General features: G+C 36.3%; 1 protein-coding gene across 1 annotated transcript in view; it reads left to right on the top strand.

Annotated features, from left to right (window-relative positions):
- Nucleotides 1-12,436, top strand: part of SLCO1B3 (solute carrier organic anion transporter family member 1B3) — a 70,589-nt gene that overhangs the window by 40,174 nt on the left and 17,979 nt on the right. Inside the window, exons 5-9 of the mRNA XM_007454596.1 lie at nucleotides 4,129-4,250; nucleotides 5,533-5,679; nucleotides 5,865-5,963; nucleotides 8,321-8,557; nucleotides 11,738-11,902. Coding sequence (XP_007454658.1) covers nucleotides 4,129-4,250; nucleotides 5,533-5,679; nucleotides 5,865-5,963; nucleotides 8,321-8,557; nucleotides 11,738-11,902 — 770 coding nt within the window. The remainder of the gene's footprint in view (nucleotides 1-4,128; nucleotides 4,251-5,532; nucleotides 5,680-5,864; nucleotides 5,964-8,320; nucleotides 8,558-11,737; nucleotides 11,903-12,436) is intronic.

The raw sequence follows: 12,436 nt of genomic DNA, 5'->3' as shown, positions 1-12,436 counted from the left end.
CTTTCTTTTGATTTCCATTTGCATGGAATATCTTTTTCCATCCACTCACTTTTAGTCTGTATGTGTCCCTAGGTCTGAAGTGGGTCTCTTGTAGACAGCATATATATGGGTCTTGTTTTTGTATCCATTCAGCTAGTCTATGTCTTTTGGCTGGAGCATTTAATCCATTTACATTTAAGGTAATTATTGATATGTATGTTCCTATTACCATTTTCTTAATTGTTTTGGGTTTGTTATTGCAGGTCTTTTCCTTTTCTTGTTTTTCCTGCCTAGACAAGTTCCTTTAGCATTTGTTTTAAAGCTGGTTTGGTGGTGCTGAATTCTCTTAGCTTTTGCTTCTCTGTAAAGGTTTTAATATCTCTGTCAAATCTGAACGAAATCCTTGCTGTGTAGAGTAATCTTGGTTGTAGGTTTTTTTCTTTCATCAGTTTAAATATGTCTTGCCACTCCCTTCTTGCTTGCAGTTTCTGCTGAAAGATCAGCTGTTAACCTTATGGGGATTCCCTTGTATGTTACTTGTTGTTTTCCCTCATTGCTTTTATTATTTTTTCTTTGTATTTAATTTTTGATAGTTTGATTAATATGTGTCTTGGCATGTTTCTCCTTGGTTTTATCCTGTATGGAACCCTGTACTTCCTGGATTTGATTAGCTATTTCCTTTCCCATATTAGGGAAGTTTTCAACTATAATCTCTTCAAATATTTTCTGAGTCACTTTCTTTTTCTCTTCTTCTTGTGGGACCCCTATTATTCAAATGTTGGTGTGTTTAATATTGTCCCAGAAGTCTCTAAGACTGTCCTCATTTCTTTTCAATCTTTTTTCTTTATTCTGCTCTGCAGTAGTTATTTCCACTATTTTATCTTCCAGGTCACTTATCCATTCGTCTGCCTCAATTATTCTGCTATTGATTCCTTCTAGAGAATTTTTAATTTCATTTATTGTGTTGTTCATCATTGTTTGTTTGCTCTTTAGTACTTCTAGGTCCTTGTTAAATGTTTCTTGTATTTTCTCCATTCTATTTCCAAGATTTTGGATCATCTGTACTATCATTACTCTGAATTCTTTTTCAGGTACACCACATATTTCCTCTTCATTTGTTTGGTCTGGTGGGTTTTTACCTTGCTCCTTCATCTGCTGTGTGTTTTTCTGTCTTCTAATTTTGCTTAACTTACTGTGCTTGGGGTCTCCTTTTTGCAGGCTACAGGTTTGTAGTTCCCGTTGTTTTTGGTGCCTAAGGTGGCTAAGGTTGGTTCAGTGGATTGTGTAGGTTTCTTGGGGGAGGGGACTAGTGCCTGTGTTCTGGTGTATGAGGCTGGACCTTGTCTTTCTGGTGGGCAAGACCACGTCTGGTGGTGTGTTTTGCGGTTTCTGTGACCTTATTATAATTTTAGGCAGCCTCTCTGCTAATGGGTGGGATTTTGTTCCTGTCTTGTTAGTTGTTTGGCATAGGGTGTCCAGCACTGTAGCTTGCTCGTCTTTGAGTGGAGCTCGATATTAGCATTGAGTTGGAGATCTCTGGGAGAGCTTTCACCATTTGATATTACATGCAGCTAGGAGGTCTCTGGTGGACGAATGTCCTGAACTCGGCTCTCCCACCTCAGAGGCACAGGCCTGACACCCGGCTGGTGCACCAAGACCCTGTCAGCCACCCAGGTCAGAAGAAAAGAGAGAAAGAAAGAATGAAAGAAAGAAAGAAAGAAAGAAAGAAAGAAAGAAAGAAAGAAATTAAAATAAATTTATTAAAATAAAAAATAATTATTAAAAATTAAAAAAATAAAAGTAATTAAAAAATGAGAAAAATAAAAAAGAATGAGAAATAAGAGAGCAACCAAACTAAAAAACAAACCCATCAGTTATAGCAAGCGCTAAAATCTATACTAAAAAAACACACAAAATAAATGGACAGACAGAACCCAGGACAAATGGTAAAAGCAAAGCTATACAGACAACATCATACAAAGCATACACATACACACTCACAAAAAGAGAGAAAGGGGAAAAAAATCTATATATTAAAAAAAAAGGAGGAAGAGAGCAACCAGATCAGTAAACAAATCTATCAGTGATGATAAACTCTAAATACTAAACTAAGATAAACATAAAACGAGGAACAAATTAGATGCAGAAAGCAAACCCCAAGTCTACAGTTGATGCCAAAATCCACTGCCTCAATTTTGGGATGATTCATTGTCTATTCCAGTATTCCACAGATGCGGGTACATCAAGTTGATTGTGGAGATTTAATCCATTGCTCCTTAGGCTGCTGGGAGAGATTTCCCTTTCTCTTCTTTGTTCGCACAGCTCCTGGGGTTCAGCTTTAGATTTGGCCCCACCTCTGCATGTAGATTGCCTGAGGGCGTTTGTTCCCACCCAGACAGGACGGGGTTAAAGGAGCAACTGATTCGGGGGCTCTGGTTACTCAGGCCATGGGAGGAGGGGTACGGAATGCAGGGCAAGCCTGCGGCAGCAGAGGCTGACATGACGTTGCAACAGCCTGAGGCGCCGTGTGTTCTCCCGGGAAAGTTGTCCCTGGCTCACGGGACCCTGGCAGCAGTGGGCTGCACAGGCTCCTGGGAGGGGAGGTGTGGATAGTGACCTGTGCTTGCACATAGGCTTCTTGGTGGCTGCAGCAGCCTTAGCATTTCACGCCCATCTCTGGTTTCTGCGCAGATATCCGCAGCTTGTGCCCATCTCTGGAGCTCGTTTAGGCGGTACTCTGAACCCCCTCTCCTCATGCACCCCGAAACAATGGTCTCTTGCCTCTTTGGCAGCTCCAGACTTTTCCCAGACTCCCTCCTGGCTAGCTGTGGCGCACTATCCCCCTTCAGGCTGTGTTCACGCAGCCAACCCCAGTCCTCTACCTGGGATACGACCTCCGAAGCCTGAGCCTCAGCTCCCAGTCCCCGCCCGCCCCGGCGGGTGAGCAGACAAGCCTCTCGGGCTGGTGAGCGCCGGTCGGCGCCGATCCTCTGTGCGGGAGTCTCCCCGCTCTGCCCCCCGCAGCCCTGTGGCTGCGCTGTCCTCCGTGGCTCCGAAGCTCCCCTCCCACCCTCCGTCTCTGCCAGTGAGGGGCTTCCTAGTGTGTGGAAACTTTTCCTCCTTCACAGCTCTTTCCCAGAGGTTCATGTCCTGTCCTTATTCTTTTGTCTCTGTTTTTTCTTTTTTCTTTTGCCCTACCCAGGTACTGGGGAGTTTCTTGCCTTTTGGGAGGTCTGACGTCTTCTGCCAGTGCTCAGTAGGTGTTCTGTAGGAGTTGTTCCACATGTAGTTGTATTTCTGATGTATCTGTGGGGAGGAAGGTGATCTCCGCATCTTATTCCTCCACCATCTTGAAGGTTTCCTTCCTTATTTTATACCTAGTAGTTTGTACCTCTTAACTGCCCTTACCCTATATTCCCCCCTTCCCCGACTCCTCTTCTCACCGGTAACCACTAGTTTGTTCTCTGTACCTGTGAGTCTGTTTCTGTTTTATTATATTTGTTCTTTTTTTTTTTTGTTTTTTTTTTTTTTTTTTTTTTTTTTTTTTTTTTTTTTTTTTTTAGATTCCACATGTAAGTGAAAATATACAGTATTTGTCTTTCTCTGCCTGACTTATTTTACTAAGCTTAATACCTTTCGGTCCATTCATGTATTTTTAAATATCAGCATTTGTCCCTATTCTAGGTCCATTCTATTGTTCCTATTAAGTGCTTCCTTATCAAATTGAAATGGACTAGAACTTTTTAAACTAAGTTTTGAAGAGTCAGGCGTATGACTGTGTGTGATTATAAATTGATTTTGAAATTTTAGATTGTAACCATCTTTGAAGATAATTCAAAAGATTGATAAATACAGTTACCAGTTTTTTAAAAGCATGAAACCAAGGTATTTCATATGTTGCCCAGAATATAAGCACTGCTAGGATGAGAGCAACATGGTACTCCACCTTGCCTGGGGAGTACTGCATTATATTTCTTAGTGAACACTCCCATTTCACTGTTACCCATCACCACTCCTAAAATATAAGCTGGGAAACTGACAGAATATCCTGATAATTTGGAGAAGAGAATGGTGCAAATAAAGGGGAAGATTCCTCTGTATTTCTGGAAAAAGTGAAAATGCTCAGTAAATATAGTGATGTTCTTACAGTTACAGGTATTCTAAAGACACCCCTATCAATCCATCAGAGAATTCAACATCAAGCTTATCAACTTGTTTGATTAATCAAAATCTGTTACTCAATAGAACATCACTGGAGATAGTGGGAAAAGGTAAGAATTGAACTGGCACTAGTGAATATTAGTGTCACTAATAAATATTCTAAAATTTAACAATTTAATTACATCGTTAAAAAACGATTGTAGGGGCTCCTCTGGTGGCGCAGTGGTTGAGAGTCTGCCTGCCAATGCAGGGGACACGGGTTTGTGCCCTGGTCCGGGAGGATCCCACATGCCGCGGAGCGGCTGGGCCCATGAGCCAAGGCCGCTGAGCCTGCACATCCGGAGCCTGTGCTCCGCAACAGGAGAGGCCACAACAGTGAGAGGTCCACGTACCGCAAAAAAAAAAAAAAAAAAAAAAAAAAAAAAAAAGATTGTGATATCCATTAGCAAAATTGATTTAAAAGACAAATAGGAAAAACATTTGCATCTTATATATGTAAGACAAAAATCATAGTGTTAATATATATTATATATAAAGACCTTCTAGAAGTAATAAGAAAAGAGGAATATTTTGATATGAAATTGGCAAAGAATATATGCAATTAACATAAAGAGGAGGAAGTGGTATAAATATGTTAAAACAATTTTACTCTAAGAAAAATTCAAATTCTTACACCAATTCAAGATTTTTTACCTATTATAAGACAAATCATAAGTTTTAATTATAAATTATAGTACTAGTTAAAGATTTTCCTACCTACTAGATAGGAAAGATTAAAAATAAAAAGAAATGAGGTAGAGGATAAAGACACATTTTATGTATTATGGGAAGTGTATAAATTTCTCTTTTGGAGGTTAATTTTCAATATGGTAAAGAACAAAAATATGTACATCTGCTTAAATCAGCAATTCTACTTTTATTGCTTTATCTTAAGGAAATAATCAGGAATGTGCAGAAGGATTTATTTATCATTATAGCCATGGCATCCCTGTTTAACAGAATGAAAAATTAGAAATATTGTGTGAGTACATAGAAAAAATTGATTAAATAAATGATGAAACTTATTCAGCGCACTATTATGCAGTCATTAAAATCCTGATATGAGAACATTAAGAATATTATGCATATTTTTATGTTCACTAAAAATGTGAAAGATATAAACAAACATTAGAAGTGGTACTCTGTGTGTGGAGGGATGGCAGATAATTTTTACTTGTTTTCTTTGTGCTTTCCTGTATTGTCAAATTTTGTAACATGACTATAAATCATTTTATAATTAGAAAAAAGCAAAAAAAATTCTTAAATGGAATAATTAAATGGTTAAGTTAGTTGACTTTTCTAAAGGAATGCTAAAATTAATGTTTAAGATAAAATACTCTCTTGTCTACGTAGGTTGGGAAAAGGAATCTGGGTCACATATGTGGATATATATTCTATTGGGTAATATGCTTCGTGGAATTGGGGAAACGCCCATAACACCCTTGGGGATTTCTTACATCGATGATTTTGCTAAAGAAGGACATTCTTCTTTTTATTTAGGTAATGTACAGAAAATATTAGATTTTATGGTTACTTTCCCTGGGTGTACCTTGAAATAACAGTGCTCCTAAACTCATTCTTTTACTTCAAAAATTATTTAGATAAATATATTGTATTACTTTAAAGAATTGAATAAGAACCATGTATTATTGGCATTTGATAAAAATGTTTTGTAATATTTTCAGGTAATTTGTTTGCAGTAACAATGATTGGTCCAATCATTGGCTTTTTACTCGTATCTCTGTTTTCTAAAATGTATGTGGATATTGGATACGTAGATCTGAGTAAGTACAATCAGAACAAGGTAACATGATAATGCTTTTCAACTACATGACACCATTCTTTCAAATAACTGAATTCACTCTTTCAGTGGCCCTTTGCTGACTAATTGTCAAAAGTTACAAATAGATAATGTGTTAATAATTAGAATAAAAATAAAATTCAGCTCCTATCTATATCAGGCTTTTACAACTAAGCATAAAATAAGAAAATTTAACAAACTTAAGATTACTTCACCCAAAATAATTGCAAACTAATTGCAGGTCTCTCAATGTGCCTACTAATGTCACTTCCCCACATTTACCCTTTCTCCCATCTCTATTTGCATAGACCTTAAAATCTTTTCCAATACGTGGCTCCTCTTCAGAGATGCCTTACTTCACCACCTCCTACTGGCCCCAAGTTAAGTGTCCCTATTAATCACCAAGAGCATGCCTTTATTGTAGCCCTTGTCACAATAAGCCATAAATATTTGTGCCACTGATCTTCCATCTCTTTTAGAACATAACAGTATGATGTCTGTCTTAACATATGATAAGTAATTAGTGTTTAGAAATAAACAAATCTGATCTTCTATTTCACCAGGACTACATAGAGTAGACATCACAGCAGACCAACAATAACCACAATCTGAAAGTATTTTAATATAAAGCTAAAACGTGGACCAGATGGAATGTGTTATGTCTTCTATTTTGGATGTGTGAATTAGAGTAGGTTCACATTCCAAGTGTTTCTACTCGGTCATTTCCAGGTTCATCCTTGTTTTTAACACTAAGCACCCAGAAATAAATGGTTAAAGTCTTTAGAATGATAGATTTGTAACCTCTTTTCTATAGTCAGAAATCACTACTCACAGTATTTAGGTCCATGGTGATCCCACTTCTAGCACTGAACGTCCAGACCTTATTATATCTTCTCTTATTCAGTTATGGGTATGATGTAAATGTATTGTGAAGTACATTTTGGCAAACTCCAATGCCAAAGGAGCCAACGAGATAACATAAGTGAATAAAGAGTGTTCAATGTGGTGGTTAAACTTGGAAGAATTGGTGGTGGTGAACTGCCCTCTGCACGCACCTGAAAGTGCATATACTGCTCAGCCTCAACCTATTCTTTTCATGAAGAAATTTGGATCCAGCATTGACAAAATCTTCTGATTGGTTTTCAAGAAAATCCTGGAACCCAGATTTTCATGTGGAAGTTTTCAATTTTTAAAACAATGTGTGAACAAAAGAAAACACTTTGGCAGGCTGTGTCTAGCCAGGTTATGACCTCTAGTTCCTATGTGTACACCAGGGATAGAACACAAAAAAATGTTGTCAAAATGACACTTCTGACAGATGATAAATAAGTACTTAGCATGTAGATGGAGTCACTGATTTTATCAATCATTTCTGCAGTCTGTCAGAGTTGCTGATTATGGAATAACATGAACATGTAAATCGATTTTAAACTCAGAGCTGTATATATTTGAAAACCACTTCAATAAATAGAATTAATAATTTATTTCTATATATCAAGTCAATGTTTTCTCACGTTAAAGAGTTTTCTTAAAAATCAAAGAGTAACAACACCATTATTGTGCTTCAAACATCTATGGTGTGTGCGTGTGTGTGTGTGTGTGTGTGTGTGTGATGCTTTCTTATTAGAATGTTTATATTTATAAATTTAAATATATACTGAAACTTTATATTTACTGAAACAGCTCATTTATACTTGTTTAGATATAGCACATACATGGCACTCACACAGCTTTAAAGGGAAATAATATTGAAATAAAATGGTTAAATTATCCCTAAAATTTAGAGTCTAACTTTTAAACTCAGATTTTCATTATACGTATATCTTCACCATTATCATCCTCTGTGCTGTCAAGGAGTTGGAAATGCAGGTTCTACGGGGAAAAACCCCACTATTGGCTCTGAGAATTTCTTGTGAAGTGCTGTAAATTTCATTGCTAGTGCTTTCTTGACCTCAGGAGATGGTGCCAATAGAAGTTTTCAGACAATGGGTATCATGCTTTCCCTAAATGGCCCTTAAATAGTTTGCAGGCTTCAATTGTTCAATGGTGACCACTGTTGTCATGTCACCAGAAAAGCCACCAAGTTCACACAGGCTCAGGCAATGACAACAGTGTCATGACTGACTCCTGGACAAGAGCAATTGTAAGATGTCATTAAATGTTAGACTTACACTTATTTCAAAGATAAAAAGTGTGAAAAAAAGAAAAGAGTGTCTCAGAATTGATGAAACATCATTTACTTTCTTCATCTATGGAGGACAGCAATTACTACAATTATTACCAGAAATTCTTGCATTTCAAAATGATTTTTGACTGGCTTCTTCTAATTCTTTATTCTAGGCACTATCAGAATAACTCCTAAGGACTCTCGTTGGGTTGGTGCATGGTGGCTTGGTTTCCTTGTGGCTGGACTAATATCCATTATTTCTTCTATACCATTCTTTTTCTTGCCCAAAAATTTGGATAAACCAAGGAAAGAAGAAAAAGCTTCAGTATCTTTGCCTGTGCAAAATGAGGAAAAGAGTCAAATGGCTCATTTGACCAAGCAGGGGCAAAATGTTAGTGAAACTGTAGCTGGTAAGTATTTCACATTTACAGTCAATTTGGAATTATTAATCCCAGTGAAAGGGAGGGGTGAATATCCCAAAATAATAAGTCATACTCAAGTCATCTAAATAAAGTTCGATTTCTTCTTTACTAAATTTGGCTGAATTATTCTTCTAAGTTCCTACTAAAATTTGTAAATATTTTCTGAACACATATCAACTCTGAAGGGAAGGGGATTAGGCTTGTGATCTTTAGCAGGGAGAAACCAATCAAAGGCTAAAAATATCTGTTATTTGTAAACCAAAGAGTATATATTCATTTCCAAATTACATAGTACAAACTATGAGGATTAAAACGTCTCTTTCTTCCTCCCTTCCTTCCTTCCTTCCTTCCTTCCTCCCTCCCTCCCTCCCTCCTGTCCTTCCTCCCTCTCTCTCTCTCTCTTTCCTTTCTTTCTTTCCCTTTCTTTTTCTTTCTTTCTTTCTCTCTTTCTTTCTTTCTTTCTTTCTTTCTTTCTTTCTTTCTTTCTTTCTTTCTTTCTTTCCTTCCTTCCTTCCTTCCTTCCTTCCTTCCTTCCTTCCTTCTTTCCTTTCACAAATAGTACCAGGAAGCATACTATGCCCTGGTAATAGAATATTGCCTCTGTTTTCCAAGTATTTACAATATAATGGGGTTGTACCGAAAAATATATAGACAATTGCCATATAGTGCCTATATAAACAATTACGAGTGCCTATAAATTGGGCAACTTAACTATTCTTAGGTGGAGACATGGAGTATGGAGAAGGAAATCAGAGGAAGTTTCTCTCTAGATAGAGTAAGATTATTTTCTTGGTAATTATATAGAAAAAAATGCTTACCTAAATATTAAAAAATGAAGTACAAGCAACAGTAGTAGTTAAGGTTATTGTAGTCAGTCATGTGAATAAGAGCCCTCCACCATTTGATAGTGCCCTTCCTTTCAAACATAAGCCCCGAGGGCTAATGGAGAACAATTTAGGAGCAGTAATTTGGGGAATGATCCAGTGGCAGTCAGAGCAAGATAGTGGAAACAATGTTAATAGTGCAGTTTTCAGATTGCATAGAAATGGCGGAATAGTAAGAGTCAAAGCAGAGCAATGCCTGAACCTTTGACAACCTTTTCAAGTTGAAGTTGAAGTGACATTAGAGCTTGTCAGGTGGAGCCCAATTTCTCCCTCTCATCAGTTCTTCCCCTCACTCCTTTTATTGTTACTTTCTCCTCTCCATCACTCTAATCCGAATGCAATGGTGTGACTTATATTGACTCATGAGAGAAGACTTAAATTTTCAGTCACATTGGTAGCTTGAAATTGGCCATGATGGGAGAAGTTACCACCATTTATGACCGAAATTGGGAAATACTCAAATCAATGTTGTTTTCCCAAGAATCAGTTGTTAAACATTTACCAGCACATCACTGATTTAGGAGTCTTTGAAATTTAACATGCACACTAAAAATACTATTCCAATAAATTTTCATTTGGTCTATGCTACTTTCACACTGCAGCAAATTAAATCCATAAAAAGTAGTGGATTATCTAAAAATAAGGAACGTGGTGACTGTGAGCCTCCCCAAAATGGAGAGGATAATGAAGATGCAAAATAGGGCGATTGTAAACATCATCTGTGTTATCAACTGTGTTTGTAAGATAGTGACCAAAATAAGATAGTAAAGAGGTTCTTAATTATGTGCTATTAGGAATGGATGAAATAACTAAGAACATTTAGTCAGAAAATAATATATCTAATTTGAGTAGCAACAAGACTAGTTGGTTAGAAAGAAATAAAGATATCAGTTCATTACAAAAAAAAATTGTGAACAAGGAGAATTGTCCAAAAATGAGCAATTTCTTTCTGAGATAGTCAGCTTAATGAGTTGTCTATTGATCTGATTATTGAGGATATATAGTGGATCATGATTGTGTAGAGGTTCAGATGATATCCACGTTCTCACTCACCTCAAAAATTCAATGATTTGGTGAGCCCATATACCCTATTTCTTTTGATCAAACATCACAACTCACTTAGAATGCCTCACAAGTCAATTGTCCTTCCTGACTGGGGAGTCCCATGGAGAGAAGTTTAGCATTTTGACCTAACAATTTAAAATGTTATTTATTCCTGCTATACATTTCCTTACATCTTCTTTTTTCTCCTTCTATGCCCTTTGCCCTAATCTTTTTTCTTGTTATTATAAGCAGATGAAACTATTTCTTAGTTACCATTGGATAGAAGGTTTGGTTCTAACCATATCTAATGGAAACCTTTAGAGATCTACAGCACAAGATCTTTCAAAGTCCACACCATCCAAAACTCAGTAACCATATCTGGTTCTGTCTTGCTAGACTCTGATACTTCCCACTGTTTTTCTAAGTGGTTTCTTCCACTTTTAACTCCCATTACAGCTGGTTAACCTGGTGATCATAGACCCAAATTACATAATTCTTGCTAGGTATGGAAGTTATGGATTTGTTACACACCTGTTTGTAGGCATGGGTTTTTTGCCCTACTGTTGTCATAATGTCACTTGAGACACAATATGTCTTTAGGAAAGCTGATGGATAATACTGCCAGATTTACTGAGGCAGTATTTTATGGTAGAAAAGCTATATACCAGGAAACAAGAGATCTGAATCCTGGTACTAAATTGACCTTTATCATTTTTGAACCTTAGTCTTCTTATTTCTGTGAGCTTTGGATTATACTATCTTTAAGATAAATTTCCAGTTAATAATTATATTATTAATATAATGATTATATTATTAAGTGCTAATAAAAAAGAGACATGGCATTTAATTCACTTTTGTTTCTTGAGTGGCTAGCATATTGCCTAGTACCCAATTAAAACCAAACGTTTGCTAAATGAATGAATAAATGAACTAATGATGTATGCAGTTGTAGGGCAGAATGCTAAGAATAACCAAATATGAGGCGAACAAAGCACTGACTAAAACAGCATGTATGTTTGATCCCATTTTGGAGTAAAATGAACTAATTGAATAAATATTAATGCACATATGGAAAAAATTGAAAGAATTTTTTAAAAAAACTATTAGTAGGATTGCAGGGTATTCTGAATTTCTGTGCTATATATTTATGGAATTTTAAATCTTATATAAATTATATTTACAAGATGAAGATATTAATATATATGTAAGCTGCATTATAATATTTTCTTTCTTTTTATAGGTTTTTTCCAGTCCTTGAAAAACATCCTTACCAATCCCCTGTATGTTATAACATTATTTTTGACACTGCTACAAGCCAGCAGCCATATTGGAATTATTACTTATGTCTTCAAATATGTAGAACAACAGTATGGCCAGTCAGCATCTGAGACTAGCATTTTGTTTGGTAAGACCTGTTTATGTTTGCTTGATAAATGCTATGCTACTGAGTCACTGAGCTCCAAGTGACATTTTGTTGTGAAGGAAATTTCACATTTTATTAAATATAATTTTCATTTATTTTTTTCAAATTTTATCAAATCGATGGGTCTTGTGATATAATCATTGTTCTGCATTTGAAGTTACAGCTCATGTTATTTTTGAGGAGATGAATTCCTGAAGGAAAAGTGACATGTGAATGGAACATGTAGATATGATATCTGCATAACTGGATCTTATAATCTAGTGCTGAGCTTCTGAGGCAAATCCTTTTGTAATGTAATTATTATACTTCTATCCTTCATGGACTTTGAATCAGGACCCGATACTTACAAAAAATAGGACATTGATGTTTCCAGGAGAAAAATCAACTTAAACACATCATTGGTATCTATATAATTCAATACAAATATCATATTTTAGAGAGGTTTTTTGCTGCAGTATCTGTTTCCAATGACACATGGAGACTTCTTTATGAAGGAAAGGTTTTCTCATATTATTC

The sequence above is a fragment of the Lipotes vexillifer genome, unplaced genomic scaffold (assembly GCF_000442215.2).
Source record: "Lipotes vexillifer unplaced genomic scaffold, Lipotes_vexillifer_v1.1 scaffold559, whole genome shotgun sequence".
NCBI classification, from domain to species: domain Eukaryota; kingdom Metazoa; phylum Chordata; class Mammalia; order Artiodactyla; family Lipotidae; genus Lipotes; species Lipotes vexillifer.
Note: the sequence above shows the minus strand (reverse complement) of the source record. Positions and strands in the feature narration are given on the sequence as shown.